Source organism: Notothenia rossii (genome assembly GCF_949606895.1).
Source record: "Notothenia rossii genome assembly, chromosome: 7".
NCBI classification, from domain to species: Eukaryota; Metazoa; Chordata; class Actinopteri; order Perciformes; family Nototheniidae; genus Notothenia; species Notothenia rossii.
Window position 1 is genome coordinate 33,338,435 of NC_136905.1, and position 15,662 is coordinate 33,354,096.

The 15,662-nt window shown below is 46.1% G+C and overlaps 1 protein-coding gene across 1 annotated transcript; it reads left to right on the forward strand.

Moving 5' to 3' along the window:
• Positions 1-1,998: 1,998 nt before the first annotated feature.
• Positions 1,999-14,083, forward strand: LOC307046677 (RNA-binding protein 42-like). Its single transcript, XM_079693177.1, has 8 exons — positions 1,999-2,391; positions 2,626-2,682; positions 3,382-3,511; positions 3,673-3,739; positions 4,301-4,363; positions 4,521-4,675; positions 4,798-4,968; positions 5,088-14,083. Exons 2-8 carry the CDS (start codon positions 2,627-2,629, stop codon positions 5,316-5,318), a joined length of 873 nt encoding a protein of 290 aa, XP_079549303.1. The 5' UTR covers positions 1,999-2,391; position 2,626; the 3' UTR covers positions 5,319-14,083.
• The last annotated feature ends 1,579 nt before the right edge of the window (positions 14,084-15,662 follow it).

Genomic DNA, 15,662 nt, shown 5'->3' on the forward strand with positions numbered 1-15,662 from the left:
GGACATGGATTTCAAGGCAATATTTGAAAGTAAATCAAGAAATGAAGCAAACAAGCTGATCTTCAAATTCCTCAAAACCACTGGTCTGAGGATAAGGATTTAATATGAACATGTAATAACTCAACAGTAGGTGGCGATATATGCTCCAAGTGGAAGCGATTCGCCATTAAAGAAAAGAAGAAGAAGAAGAAGAAGCCGACTCGGAGCTGTCCGACTTCAGTCGAGCTTTTTGAGACCTCCCCCGGCTGCGATCGGCTATTCTCGTCTACTTTCGAGGCGAGCCGCAACGCGTCTCAAACAAGCCTACTAACCATCATGCAACGCACTAGCAAGACGTTGATCGAAATTGCGCAGGTCTGCGCAGGTCTCGCTTGTCTCAAAGAAGCCTATTGTTCCACAATGTTTATCATCATGAAATGAACATCTATATATTTTATACCATACTTGCACTGCTTACGGTTTTCATACTTTATATATCTTAGCATATTCATACACACTGTTCATACTGTTCATAGCCTACTGCTCACAGGCTGCTGTGTATATCTATATTCATACCCCTCACTGTTTATTCATCATTCAATTCATTCTATATTTTATTCTGTAGATTGTGTACATTACTTTTCACTTTACTGCTTTTTGCACTCCTGGTTAGAAGCTAAACTGCATTTCGTTGTCTCAGAACGTGTAATCTGTGCAATAAAAATCAAGTTGAATCTAATCTTGAGCAGGAACAAATTATTTACCTAGTACATATCTGACATTAACTATTAAACACATCTGTGCATTTTTTATGGATGCAAACCGAGTCAAACCGACTCGGAGAGGAGAGACACCTCTGGAGATCAGAAGAGAGAAATGTGCTCTGTCATAGGCCTACTGGGTCAGGCTACAAGGAAGTGGAGAGGAAAATATCACAAACAGAATACTACTGCTGGGAATATACAAAGTTCCAGGGGCGTGGGGTTGGCTGGAAAAGTAAGGAGAGAACGAGGGCATATGTTGCCAAAGCAAGCCCATTTAGCCGTGTTCCCCCATGGGAAGTGAAAATTAAAATTAAAATGAGTATGTACCTGAACAAAAAATATTACAATTACCTCAACATTTATACAGATGGATCTAAGAAGCAAGAATTCGTGGGGATAGGCGTGTATATACCAGAATTCAAAATATCAATCTCAAAACGAGCGTCAAATAACTTATCAGTTTATTGGGCTACAATAGATTGAAGTGGTCCGATAGGGTGGTGATATGACTCACTATCTGCTTCGGAAAGCATACAGTCGACAATAACTGTTAGAGAAGATGTAATCATTTAACTTAACCACTGCTTATTGAGACTTCAGAGTAGAGAGATAGATGTGCAGTTATGCTGGGAGCCTGCACATGAGGGTGTTCAAGGGAATGAGCATGCTGATAAGTTAGCAAAAGATGCGTTACAGAAGGAAATAGCAATACCAGTTTTACTTGGAAAAGGAGAAGGAAAAACAATAATTCAGAAGAAGGGTATGTAAATATGGCAGAAAAGGTGGGAGGAAGATCAGAAAGGGAGGAGATACCACAAGCTACATAAATCAGTCATAATAAAGGTCTGTACAGAAAGGAACAGACGGGAGGAGATCACCATCACTAGACTCAGATTGGATCATACAGGATTAAACGGCACAATGTTTATAATGGGAAAAAGCGAAGTTGAACAATGCAGTTGGTGTGGAGTGAAAGAAAATGTGGAACACATAACACTGCAACATGTGATGGGGATACTGGGAACAGAAGGTGAGGGGGTAAGAGCTACCAGGAAGGCCATTATTAAGTATTTGAGTACAGGATTGATTGGAAAAATTTAAAACAATGTAAACACAGTGGTATAATTCCACAATATTGAATACAGGAAGAAGAAGAAGAAGAAGAAGAAGAAGAAGAAGAAGAAGAAGAAGAAGAAGAAGAAGAAGAAGAAGAAGAAGAAGAAGAAGAATGGTCCCCCCTCTAGAACAGTAGGTGGCGGTAATGCATCTAATCGTTCGTGGCAAACCGTCAATAAACCTCAAAGAAGAAGCAGAAGAAGAAGAAGGAGGAGAAGAAGAAGAAGAAGAAGAAGAAGAAGAAGAAGCAGAGCAGCTACTGCAGACTTATTTTTATATTTAAATATGTTTTCCCCTTCTTGTTCAGTAGGTTTACTATCAGCCCTAATAATATTGTCCACCCAGTGCTAAGCCCTACCATTACCGGTGTGCTTGTTGATTCAGCAGAGCTAGCTCCACTGCTAACTTAGCTTAGCTTCTTCTGGTGTGTTGCTAACTCCACTTAGCTTAGTTAAACAGCCTTAAAAGTGTGTTAAGTAAGCTTAGTCTGCAAGAGGTAACAGTTCACATCAAACGCGTCTACATTATACAGGTGTGTATTAGTAAATAAGTTCCTAAAGTGATTATTGATATAATGATTCACAGTGCAAACTAATACTGTTCCTTTTCTAAGTGCGTTACAATCTATAAGGTCTCTTTCTGTTTATGTGGGCTTATTAACAATAATGGGGTGTTTGGCAGTGATCATATTTGGTCTATGTATTCAGCGGTTACAGCATTGACTAAGACTTTGTTTGGCTGCTTTCTGTTTGTTTCCGTCTCACAGCATGGCGCTCAAGTCGGGAGAGGAGCGTCTGAAAGAGATGGAGGCTGAGATGGCTCTGTGAGTACCACCGTTTCAAAGATCCCTTCTCCAAAAACACATACGTTTAATACTAGTTCTACCTAGCACACCAGCAATTATATTCTAGGTGAACATCAGGTGGTCCTAACACCCAGATGATAAGCCTTCTCCGGCTCACACCCCAAGTGTGTATCTGTTGTACTGATGATGTTTTTGGTGACGTCAGATGTTCCAGTTGATACAATTAGGTCACTTTGGAAAATCAATGACAGGATTAAATGATCACATATTCTAAGAAATGCATTGGAGGGGATCACTCTGGGGCAGATAGGATGTATCCTTCCTCAAGCATATGTTGTATGTATAAAACAATTAGTAACACTGACGCTTCGATGCCAGGTTTTAACCCAACAAACTCTTTATCCTATGATCATTTTGATGATGCCAAATAATAATAGGATAAATTCATTAGTCTGTAAGTCAATCAAAAAGGAATTCATTGCCAACAATCTTGATAATTGAACCAAATGTGTGTTTAGCCTCTAGCATTGGTAGTATTTTCTGCAGTTTGACTCTATGGCTCCACTTCACTTGGCTTTTCTTTGACTGCAATTCAATTTTTGCTCTTGTGTTGTTTTTTAAAAATATGTTACTTCCACCCAGAACGGAATTAACTAGTCGCGCACCCTATAAAAGACTGTGTTCTCACCAATGTTAACACTGTCTGTCTCGCTTTAGTTTTGAGCAGGAGGTCCTCGGTGGTCCGGTGGCAGTATCGGGGAGCCCCCCTGTGATGGGGGAGGGAATACCTGTTGCTCTCTCTGTCCCTGTAATGCGAGCCATTATTGGGACCAACACCTACAGTCAGGTTTGTACTTTTCTAATATCATTCTGAATAATAATGTCCTATCTACCCTGCTCAATGTAAGGTGACAGATCTCTGGAAACAAAAAGGCTAATTGAGGCAATGTCTTGAGATTATTATTCTATTATTTTGTCTACTGACCCTCCCCCTCTTCACTCTCTCAGGTCCAGCAGACATTAGATGCCAGAGCTGCTACTTTTGTTGGTCCTCCCCCGGTGTTTGCCGGTCCAGGTGAACATAAACTCTCCACACTCCTGAACTAGGCTTTTGCATTAGCATACAATGTAGGAAGTACTCTGCTCATCATCATTTAAAGTTAGGGGTGTGCCAAAGAGTTCAATTAACCTAACAATCTAATATCTTTTTTTTTACAAATCACAATAAATATTAAAGAGGCCGCCTGAAACGCCTCTATTAGACTCCGTTGTTTAATTCTCTAACATAGTGACATCACTATTTAACACTTGTGCTTTTATTGGCTAGCACTTCAAAACATTGTTAGTGCTATGCTAAGGGATGGGACATCTTTAAGTGATTGACCAATCACAGCAGAGCTGGCCAGCTAACCAATCAGAGCAGACTGGGCTCTGGTTTCAGACAGAAGGTGAAAAGACAGGCAGTATGAGAAAAATAAAGAGCTTTTTGAAAATTAGAGCATGGAGACATGTCACAGTAGAGACACAAAATACAAATATGAACCTGAGCATTTTCGTAATATGTCCTCTTTAAAATGTAAACATTTGCTATTTCCTATGTTTGTTCATCACTCACTGTGTCTCCTGTCTGTCCCAGTCCCTCCGATGCATCCTCCCATGCTGAGACCGGCCTTTGTCCCTCATATCCTGCATAGACCTGGTAAGATTGGCAGTTTTCAGGAGAATTGTTCCAAGTAATCTTTTGGGGATAATCAATAAATCAGACCTATATGGAAATGCTTTCTTTCATGGAACTCTCTTTGGGTTTTTGATGTTGTTGACAAAGAATCAACCTCTGCTTCTACCTGTGTTGACAGTTGGTCAGAGGATGCCGATGATGCGCGGTCCTCCAATGGCACCTCCTATGCCCCGGCCTCCTCCTCCTCCTCCCATGATGATGCCTCCTTCCATGCAGGGCCCATCACCTCAGGGCGCTCCTCAGCCCCTCCAACACATGGCTGCCCCCCCTCAGGTCTCAACTCTTCCTATAAAACCAAATGACACTGTGCTGTTTCTCTCGGTCAACACCATTGCTTATTGTTTTCCACATGGGGTGAAATTATAAATCTTGCGTCTGCTCCTTCTCTCTCTAAGGTCCGTGATATGGTCTCCATGGGGTCGGCTCTGCCCATAAGACAGGGACCCCCGCCCCCCATCAAACCTACCCCATCAATTATCCAGGCGGCACCCACCGTGTACTCTGCTCCACCCACCCCCGCTGCACAGAAAAGGATTGATGTCAGAGCTCAGAGACAGGCCAGAATGGTATCTGCTTTTTGATTGATATCTTACAAATAATTCCACATTTGTTATGCCTTGGTTGTCTGTTTGTTGGGGTTGTGTGTTACTGTGTTGTAAAGAAGACATTTCCTGCTGGGCTTCAGGAGGAGCTGGCAGCGCGGGTTGCAGAGCAGCAGGCAGCAGTGATGGCAGCCGGTCTACTGGACAAGAAGGACCGTGAAGACAGCATCACGGTTATCGGACCCAGCATGCCTGAGCCCGAGCCCCCCCACACTGAGGTACAAACAGTCCTCTGTGTACCGTATCACCTGATAAATCCTATTACCCTAGTTACATTAGGACAGTCTGAAATTCTTCTGTGCCTGCTTCACTGAAATGATCAGATATTTACCTCTGTTACATTTAAAGAGCAACTTGCAAGTTAGAGACACCAGTGAATAAATGTGTAGGAAATTGATGCATACACTAGATTTTCCCCAAAATATACAGAAATATACACTACAGCGACATCTGGCGTCGTTTTAGTAAGACATTTTCACTTCCGCATAAAAAAGCCTCCGCACGTGACCTCCCGCGTATGACGTAACATGGGGGAGAGCGGCCGGTTTAACGTATGAATAAACATGGTTCACAATGCTAGTTTTGACACAGAAGGGGTTGAAAATATATATTCGAATGCATATGATTATAATTACGAGCCTGCTATGCGTCCAAGAGACCAGGAGCATCCAAGGATTAGAAAAAATAACGGCCATCGGAGAGAAATGGAGCTTTGGTGTGTGGAGAACCAGTGGAGAACAGAGCAGCTGTCTTGGTGAGTGACCGACGTTAGCTTCAGTTAATGTTAGCTAACGTCAGTCACATCACAACATTGTAAAGTTAGCAATCATATATCAGGCTATAACTAAAGTAGTATTGATAATATAGTAACGTTACTGGCAGGACTGTTGACACTGATCCATAACAGAAACTAATGCGCAAGTATCAGCCGTATCTCGCGTTACCTAATGCAACTCCACACTACGGTGCTGTGTACCGGAGGGGAGACGCAAGATACGGCTGATACTTCACGATCTGGCGGAGAAAGGTTGTGGAGCCTCCGTTGATATGCCGTTGTAAATGGCTTGATGGAAAGCAGGTGTGTAGTCGGGGAGGGTGCACAGCTGATTGCAGCAGGTGAGTGGAGGTTGAGCCGGGAACCAGGAGTGACAGCCACCACGCCCACACAAACAACACAGACAGGGGGAAACAAACAAACACAAAGGAGACGGCTGGAACAGTACAGCCACCTGGGGTTACGTACTGAAACCCAGTTTCTATGAGTATAGGCGCTGCCCTCTAAGGCTATCGCTATTGGGTAATCCCCACTGCACGTGTGCAGCACTGACAGACTTAATCCACGCCCACCTATGACGTGGGCCCCACCTTCGGGCTCACTTCCGTATAAATAGGAAGTAGGCCCTACAATCTACTCCCACACAGCTTTTCTTCAGCTATTCGCGGAACCAGTGGGGCCCGAACCTTAGAGGGCTGCGCCTATACTCATAAAAACTGGGTTACAGTACGTAACCCCAGTTCTATATCGTATAAGGCTTCGCCCTCTAAGGCTATCGCTATTGGGTTAAGGGCGAAGCAGGATGTAGTCTACGCCCCACTGGTTCCGTCCGTTACCAGAAGCACAAAAAACACCTACTCAGTTAATAACCCATGTCCAATTCGCCATGCGTAATGGACCATCACATTCCCAGGGAATATAGCATTAAAAAATGAATATTCTCCATAAGGGAAAGAAGGTAGGCTAAATAGGCTACCTGTCGTTATAAAAAGTAGAGACCAAAGTCCCACTTGTTAACACGATCAAAGAGGGGGAAAAGGGCAGCTCTCCAAGTGCCGACAGGCAGGAGAGAGGGCACGCAGTTGAGTCCCTGACATTACTCACTCTGACAGGTGGAAGACCAAGATGCAGCAGTGCAAATGTCCTTCACTGTCATTCCTCCGTGCAACGCCGTAGAGGAGGAAAATCCTCTGGTGCTGTGCGCTTTGATGTTCTCCGGGGGATCCACCCCAGAGGAGACATACGCCTGTGACACAGCCTCACACAGCCAGTGTGACAGCCGTTGTGCAGTAATGCACAAACAGACGAGCTGCGTAAAGCAGCCGTGCGTGCAATATAGCACGACGGCGTGCGCACGGGACAGAGGAGATGAGATGTGGCTTCTTCCTCTGATGTGTGAGGAGGAGGAAAGAAGACATCCAAAGTTATCACTCTAGATCTAAAAGAGCTTGTGATAACCTTTGGCATAAAAACCGGGTTAGGGCGCAAAACAGCTGAGCTGCCATCTGCTTGGATCCGGAGACATGACGGAGCCACAGAGAGAGCAGACAAATCACTCACCCTTTTAGCTGATGTCAGACAAAAACTTCAGGGGAACCTGATCTAACGGTTCAAATGGAGCTTTACTCAGTGCGCGTAACACTAAAGCCAAAACACATTGAGGCGCCAAAGCGCGTGACACAGGTCTGAGTCTCTGTGCTCCCCGTAGAAAACGTTTTGTCAGAGGGTGACTAAACACCGTGCTGATCCCAAAACCTACGTGGCAAGATGAAATGGCAGCAGCATATGTTTAGATCGTGCTATAAACCAATTCCTGTCCAGCTGGAGGAACTGGAGGAACGACAGCACGAGGCAGGGGGCTCGTAACGGGGTCCAGGCTTTTCCCTACACACCAAACGGAACATTGTCCATTTGGCTGTGTAGGATGTGTGTTCAGCAGCTGCGCTGATCGCTACTTTGTTGCCTGTTCGAATCAACACATGTTGATTGTACAGCAACGGGGCGAAGTGCTGGCTTACTTTCCATACGGAGAGTAATTCCTGCACGTTTATATGGAGAGACATGTGACCCGGCCACTGTCCCCCCACTGCCTGCGACATGCACGTTCCTCAGCCTGCGAGTGATGCGTCTGTGAACACTGCGGTGTGACGTCACTCTGCTCAGGGGCACCCCCACTGACGTGGAGATTTTTCCAGTAGGTTAAATCCAAACCCACGGGTGGAAGAATGTACACCAGGGCTATTCAATTAGTTTGGAATGGGGGCCGGTTGATGAAAATGATCCAAAGCAAGGGGCCGGGAAGAAAATGGCTTGAAATATGAGCAATCATATTAAGAGCTTCAGACACAGTAAATACTACAGCAGGTCACCCTTGAAAAAGAGTTCAATGATCTCAATGGGATTCACCTGCATAAATAAAGGAATGAAATGAAATGACTACAACAGCATAGTGGAGTGCATATATTTTGTTTAATTAAATCAAACATAGCCCCAAGGCCTTTTATAAATGGCAAGTTCAGAACTCAGTACATGTGAAGCTAATATAACCAACATCATTAGATTTAGATTAAATGATCGAATAATTCACACAAAATAGCAATTTAGGGCCATACACAAACAACAGTGCATATTATGGTATGATAACAATAAAGACAAGTGAGCCATACCACATCAATTGCTTAATTAAAAGCAAAAACAATTATCAAAAGACTTGTATTAATTACCAAACCACAACATACAGCCTTTTAAAACTCAAACCTTTTTTGATTAACATAGTGATAACTGACATACAGTATGCAACCAACTTGGCAGATATATGCCATCTAATGAGAGAAATGGCATTTTTTCGATTTAGCAAGAGCAGGGAAGTCGGGAGTATACGTTGTCATGGCAATACGCATACAGTGCTGCAGATGCTGGTCAGTGAGGGATGCTCGATTGTTAGTTTTTATGGCATTCATGTGTGAGAATGCCGATTCGCACGTGTAAGTCGAGCCAAACATTGTGAGGACAAAAAGTGCAAGACCCCTTGAATGAGGGAATTTCTCGTGGCTGACTTCATGAGTCCAGAACTTTTCAGAACCTGCCAGCTGAAATGACTGTCGCAGGTAATCTGATAACAATGAGTTTGAGTTGTAAAGACGCCTCATTTAATGTCACAATCAGCTCCTTTGCTTTCAGTGTAAACTCCCCCTCTATATTCACAGAGAAGGGGTCCTTCACAAATCTCATCACTTCAGTCGGGAGACTAACTCCAGTAAATATGGTTACGCGGATGATCTGGCCATCATGCTGCGTCAACCAACATGGTCAGCGGTGGAACAGGGTCTCAACCAGGACATGGGCATCTTGGCTGCCTACATGCGCATGTGGCGTCTGCAGCTCAGTACTGGGAAGACTGTGTCGGCCGCATACCACCTGTGCAACAGAGAGGCAAAAAGGGAACTATCGGTGTCCATTGACAACAAACGTTTGGAGCACCAACTAGCCCCCAAGTACCTCGGTGTTCGGCTGGACAGGACATTGTCCTATAAACAACACCTGGAAGAAGTGAGAGCCAAAGTGACAGCAAGGGTCTCGCTTATCCGCCGCCTCGCTGGTACAACCTGGGGTGCCTCCGCCAGGACGCTACGAATATCCACACAAGCCCTGGTGTTCTCTGCTGCCGAATATTGTGCCCCAGTCTGGTGTAGAAGCCCACATGTGAAGAAGATTGATCCTGTCATTAACAACGCCCTTCGGATCATAACTGGTTGCCTGAAGCCCACCCCCGTGTCCTACCTGCCAGTCCTAGCGGGAATTGCCCCGGCCGGCCTCCGACGAGAGGCCGCTACCCTTGCACTTGCAAGGAAAGCCCAAGAACATGACTGGCATATCCTGCATGAAACCACAACTAAGGCAGCGACCCCAAGCAGACTCAAGTCCCGTCACCCCTACAACAGGAGAGCACAAGAGATGCTTGGTTCCATCCCTGAGGACCTGTCTACAAGGGCATGGTTAGCAACTTCCTGGAAGCAGGAATGGGAGTCGGCTGAGCTCACACGTCTGCACCATCACATCCAAGACCCGGGAGATGGAGTCGAAGGAGAACATCTACCACGCCGGCACTGGACCCTACTGAACCGCCTCCGTACTAGGGTTGGTCGTTTCAAATCATCAATGAAGGAGTGGGGCCTGGCAGACAGCGCAGTATGCGAGTGTGGCGAGCCTGAACAGACTGCCGACCACATAATCACCACCTGTCCTCTGTACAGACCTCCTTCAGAGGCTGGCCTCTTCCAAGTGGGACCAGAGACGAGAGCGTGGCTTTGTGACACTGAGCTGGACATATGACGACGATACACGAAAGAAGAAGTCGGGAGACTGAAATGTTCAAACCTCGCGGCAAAGTTGGTTTTCAATGCGTCCATAAATCCAGTCATCACCTCGGTGATTTGTAAACCTGCAGTGCGCAGTGTTGGAAAATGGAGCATTTTGCCTGGACATAAATCCGCAAAAAAAAGTGTGAGCTTTTTTTGAAACGCATGGAGTCTCTCCACAAGTTGTGTAACCATTTTATCTCTGCCCTGCAGCTCCAAATTGAGTTGGTTCAGATGTTGGAAAATGTCGCTCAAAAAGCAAACAGCAGCGTAAAACTCATCATTCTCTATCAGACACAGAAAGGCGTTGGCTTTTTTACGTTTTGAATTGCGGAGAAACGCCATGATCTCCTCCTTAAGTTCACAAAATCGTTTCAAGACATTTCCTTTGCTTAGCCATCTAATGTCACTGTGCATGAGCAAATCATGATATCGAGCTGACATGTCTGACAACGAATAAAGTTACAACGAATAAAGTTAATAATCGCCATGACAGAGTCCATTGTGTTTTTTAACTCACCACTCAGTTTTGCGCACAGGAGGCTTTGGTGGATGAGGCAATGAAGCGATCTCAGCTGTGGAGCCACATCTGCCAGCCTAGCGGACAGTCCCTGTGTTCGGCCCGACATCGCAGGGGCCCCATCCGTTACAAGCATGTTAATACGTTCCAATCCCAACTTGTGCTCCTTGAAAAACGAAACCACTTTGTGGAACATCACCTCACCGGTCGTGTGTCCATCCAAAGGAATTAATCCAAGTAGATCGTCCCGAAAGCACTCACCATAAAAAAATCTAACATAGAGGCACAGCTGTGCAACATCGCTGCTGTCAGTGGATTCATCAATAGCTAGCGACATAACCTCCGCCTTTCTCAGTTTGTCCAAGAGAATCTCAAAAACGTCCGATGCAAGGGTCTCCACTCTCCTTGATGTTGACGTGTCAGAAATCGGAATGTTCTTAATTGAGTCAATAACGCTTTTTCTGATTTTCTCATCTGCAACCACTTCCTCAATTGATGCAAGCATACACTCTTTGACTGTCTCTGCGTCCGTAAAAGGCCTTTTCTTTTTGCCTAATATCCAGGCCACTCGTAGGGACGCTGCGGTAGCTCTCTCTTGGTCAGTGCAAGCCCGAAACAGGGAGCTACGTCTTTGGTCATAGCACGAAGTTAGCCCCAAAATCTTCTGGTGGCGAGCATCAGAGCCCGCTGGAAAATTGGCGTCAAAGTTGGTGTGAGCTGTCTTAAAATGTCTTCTCAAGTTGTACTCTTTACACACCGATAAACACTCATTGCAGATTAAACACACGGGCCTCCCACTGACATTTACACACAAGTACTTCTCTTTCCACTCGCTGTTGAATTGCCGGTTTTCGGTGTCAACCTTTCGTTGTTTTAACGTAGAAAGAGACATTTTGATATCCAACTATGCTGACCAGGTTTGATTAATCGTACCATTGGCGCGAAACCGTCGAAGGTGCGCGAGCTTGTAGTGAAGGGCAGCGCGAGCCGCGAGGACGCGCGCAGAGACGCAATAAATGACAGGAGTTGCTAGTAGGTGGGTTCGAAACCCGAGCCCGCCAAAGTTTTCAGGCAATGTCTTCCCCTCTATCTCTCAATGTAACACCCTCACAGGAATAAAGGCACTCTGGCCCAAAAAAAAAAGTTAAATTATTATTTTTTTTTAATTAAACTTTAATTTTTTTCTTTTAACATTATACTCAAAGGGCCAGTAAATATCGCCCGGGGGCCGGATTTGGCCCGCGGGCCGCCAATTGAGTAGCCCTGATGTACACCATGCGTCTCCTCTGACGCACGGGGTCGATACGCAGGCGAATAAACCACCTCTGGAAGTCTCCTCACTGTGAAGGAGACCGAGGGGGATCACCACGTGACCAGCTGATATCATGCCTAACAGCTGCATCACGGAGAGGGCTGTTGCCGCCCCGCGGGGTGTGACGCGCCGGAGGAGAGCTGTCCGAGCTGCCTAAAAACAATAGGTTTTAAAGACAGCCGGTTTATGCAGCGAGCCATGCTGCCCCTAACCCACAGGTTAGGGGCAGCCGGCTTAACCGGTGACCCTTGCTGCTTATTATTATCCATCTGTCCATCGAACACACGCGTCGCCACTCTGAGTAATACTCTGATAGCGCGTGACATGCTCTGGATGTGCTGTGGTTGTCATGGTGACGAGCCACGGCAGAGCCCTCGCCGCCGTTGCCCGTGAAACAGCCCAAGAGGGGCCCGGACCGAAAAGGCTGCGAGGGGGCCTCCACACACTGCCTCTCACACCGGCTCTCATCCTGTCTCTGTTTAGGAGAAGGCTCGTAAACTGGACATTGAGGCACGTTCACGCTCAAACCTGCTGAGGAATGAGCGGAGGTGTGTGCAGTGCTATTCACACGGTGCGTAATAACAGCCCTAGGCTCATTACGACCGTCTGTAGTATAGGCACATCTGGGACAGAGGAAAAACCGTGCTGCCTATAACCGACAGGTTAGGAGCATCAGGTTTAAACGTCAAGCCCTGTTGTCTAATAACCGACTGGTTAATTACAGCTGGCTTGTGCCGCGAGCTCTGCTGCCGCGCTAACCAACAGGTTACAGCCGGCTCAAACGGCAAGCCCCGCTGTCTGCTAACCGACGGGTAACAAAACAGCTGGCTTATGCACCTCCACACGCTGTATTGCACAGCGGCTCTCATCATGTCGCCGTTTAGAAGACTCGTAAACCGGACATTGAGGTTCAAGCTCAAACCTGCTTGAGGAATGAGCGGAGGTGTGTGTAGGAGGCACATATGCGACATAGGAAACAAACCCGGGCTGTCTAATTAACCGACAGGTTTTAAAGACAGCCGGTTTGAGCCGTGAGTCCGCTTATGCAGCTTTTTTTTATGTCATCCGGAGGAGAGCTCTCCTGAACCGGGGGAACGGGGAGATCTCATTAGGCGGCTGCCTTTCCGATGATCTCCGGGAGTTCCTGGAGAATACCGCCTATCGACGGCAGAGCCGGGATGGCGGATAGAGGGACCCGGTGTCAGCCCGCCAGCCGGCCAGCTAGGCTCGGCTACCGGGCCGACACCGGGCCCCCGCCCCGTCTCCCCCGCCGGAGGAGAGGGAGACATGGCGGGGGAACCACATGGTGATCCGTGAATGGAGGGGAAGGAGTCGCCTGACTGCTGCCCGCCACTCGGATCCAATAAATAAAAGGCTTGGTCCACAGAGTAAGACTCCTGGACTAGCCAATCATCCTCGGCCGCAGCAGCGAGAGCGTCCGCTCTCCACTGTCTGTGGGCCAGAGGGAGACGGACACAATGAGTGCACGACACCTGGGGAGTGAGAGCCGCGTTTGCGTGCTCTAATCCCCGGCAGGACTCACACCGTGAGCTCCGTTTGTAACTCATATGTCGCGTTGACACCATTTCCCACGCCCTGTCTCCCCCGTTCGGAGGAGAGGGAGGATGGGCCCAGGGGAACCAGGAATGTTTGCTTTTTATTAAACAGCTCTGAAAAGAGCTTTGTGCCTGGCAGTGCTTCTGCAACGGAGTGCTGAAGAAAAGTGGGAGTAGATTGTAGGGCCTACTTCCTATTTATACGGAAGTGAGTCCGAAGGTGGGCGTGGATTAAGTCTGTCAGTGCTGCACACAGAGTTGACCACACAGACACAATCTCTCCGGCCAAGGAAAGCTTGTGGCCCAGACAACATTAAAAACGAAATGCTCAGATGCAGCACCCCAGAGATGCAGGGTACAGTATTAAAGCTGTTCAATATCATATTGCAGTCAGGATGTTTTCCTGACATCTGGTGCAAAGGGCTCATTTCCCCCATTCATAAGAGTGGAGACAAATCAGACCCTAATAACTACCGTGGCATCTGTGTCAGCAGCTGTCTGGGGAAATTATTCTGTAGTATTCTAAATAAAAGAATACAAGATTTCCTTAACCGACAATCCATCTTGAGTCAAAATCAAATTGGCTTCCTTCCAAAACACCGCACCACCGACCATGTATATACCCTTCACACTTTAGTTAACAAACATGTACACCAAACAAAACATGGTAAGATATTCACTTGTTTCATTGATTTCAAAAAAGCTTTCGACTCTATTTGGCACGAAGGGCTCTATTATAGACTTCTACATTGTGGTATAGGGGGCAAAATGTACGATCTGGTTAAATCAATGTATTTAGGGAATAAGTGTGCTGTTAAAATTGGAGACAAACAAACTGAATTCTTCACCCAGAGAAGAGGTGTTCGTCAGGGTTGCAATTTAAGTCCCACTTTATTTAATATATATATAAATGAACTTGCTGTTCAGTTGGATCACTGTGCTGCTCCTGGCCTCTCCCTCCTAGAGAGAGAGGTGAAGTGTCTGCTTTATGCTGATGACCTTGTTCTGCTGTCTCCTACTGAACAAGGACTACAACAACAGCTGGACATAGTAGACCAGTACTGTAAGAACTGGGCCCTGGCAGTCAATATGAAGAAAACTAATGTCATGGTTTTCCAAAAACGCCCCAGATGTCAGGAGAACAAATACCAGTTTACCATAAATAATCATATCATCGAACATAGTATGAGTTACACCTACCTCGGTTTAACCATAACAGCATCAGGAAGTTTCAACATGGCAGTGAATGCACTCAAAGAAAAAGCCAGAAGAGCTCTTAATGCAATTAAGAGAACATTTTATAATGTCCAAATTCCAATTAAAATCTGGCTCAAAATCTTTGATAGTGTGATCCAGCCCATTGCGCTGTACGGTAGTGAGTATGGGGTCCACTCAGTCACCAGAGCTATACCCGCTGGGACAAACATCCAACAGAGTCTTTCATGCAGAATTCTGCAGATACATTTTACGTGTTCAGAGAAAAACACCAACAAATGCATGTAGAGCAGAATTAGGCAGATACCCACTGATCATTAACACTCAAAAGAGAGCACTGACATTCTTTAACCACCTTAGATCCAGCCCCCGAGACACCCTCCACTCCAAAGCCCTCCAAAGCCAAGAGCTAACCCCAGAGAAGAGTCCTCTATGTCAGCTGGTGCTGAGGCTAGCTCTGCCTCCTCTCAGAGCCACTCTGACCAGTCTCTCAACAACACTGCTCTCCAAACACCAATCACAGTCAAACGCATTATAACACAATGTAAAGACAACTATTTACAACATTGGGAAGAAGAAACTAAAAGCCAAAGTAGATTAGAATGTTACCTGGCTCTAAACAGAGAGTATGAGCTGGCAGAGTATCTCTCTACTGTCAGAGATAGAAAGCAGAGACAGATCCTAACCAAGTACAGGCTCAGTGACCACAAACTGGCAATCGAAACAGGAAGACTCAAAGATCCTGGCAACCAAAAGAGAACAGAACATGTGGTCACTGTACGACAGGTGAGACTGAGACAGAGATGCACTTCCTCCTGAAGTGCCAAACATTCAACGAAGTAAGGAGCATTTATTGGAACAAGTTGAACTCTGTAATCCCAGGTTTCAAGGAAGTTGATGACCTCTCAAGACTGAGAGTACT

Bases quoted from the DNA above. Each gene is read 5' to 3' on its own strand.
- LOC307046677 (XM_079693177.1), top strand. From the start codon at position 2,627: ATGGCGCTCAAGTCGGGAGAGGAGCGTCTGAAAGAGATGGAGGCTGAG. The intron at 3,740-4,300 runs GTGAACATAAAC...TGTCTGTCCCAG, and splicing joins CCCGGTGTTTGCCGGTCCAG to TCCCTCCGATGCATCCTCCC. The intron at 4,676-4,797 runs GTCTCAACTCTT...TCTCTCTCTAAG, and splicing joins ACATGGCTGCCCCCCCTCAG to GTCCGTGATATGGTCTCCAT.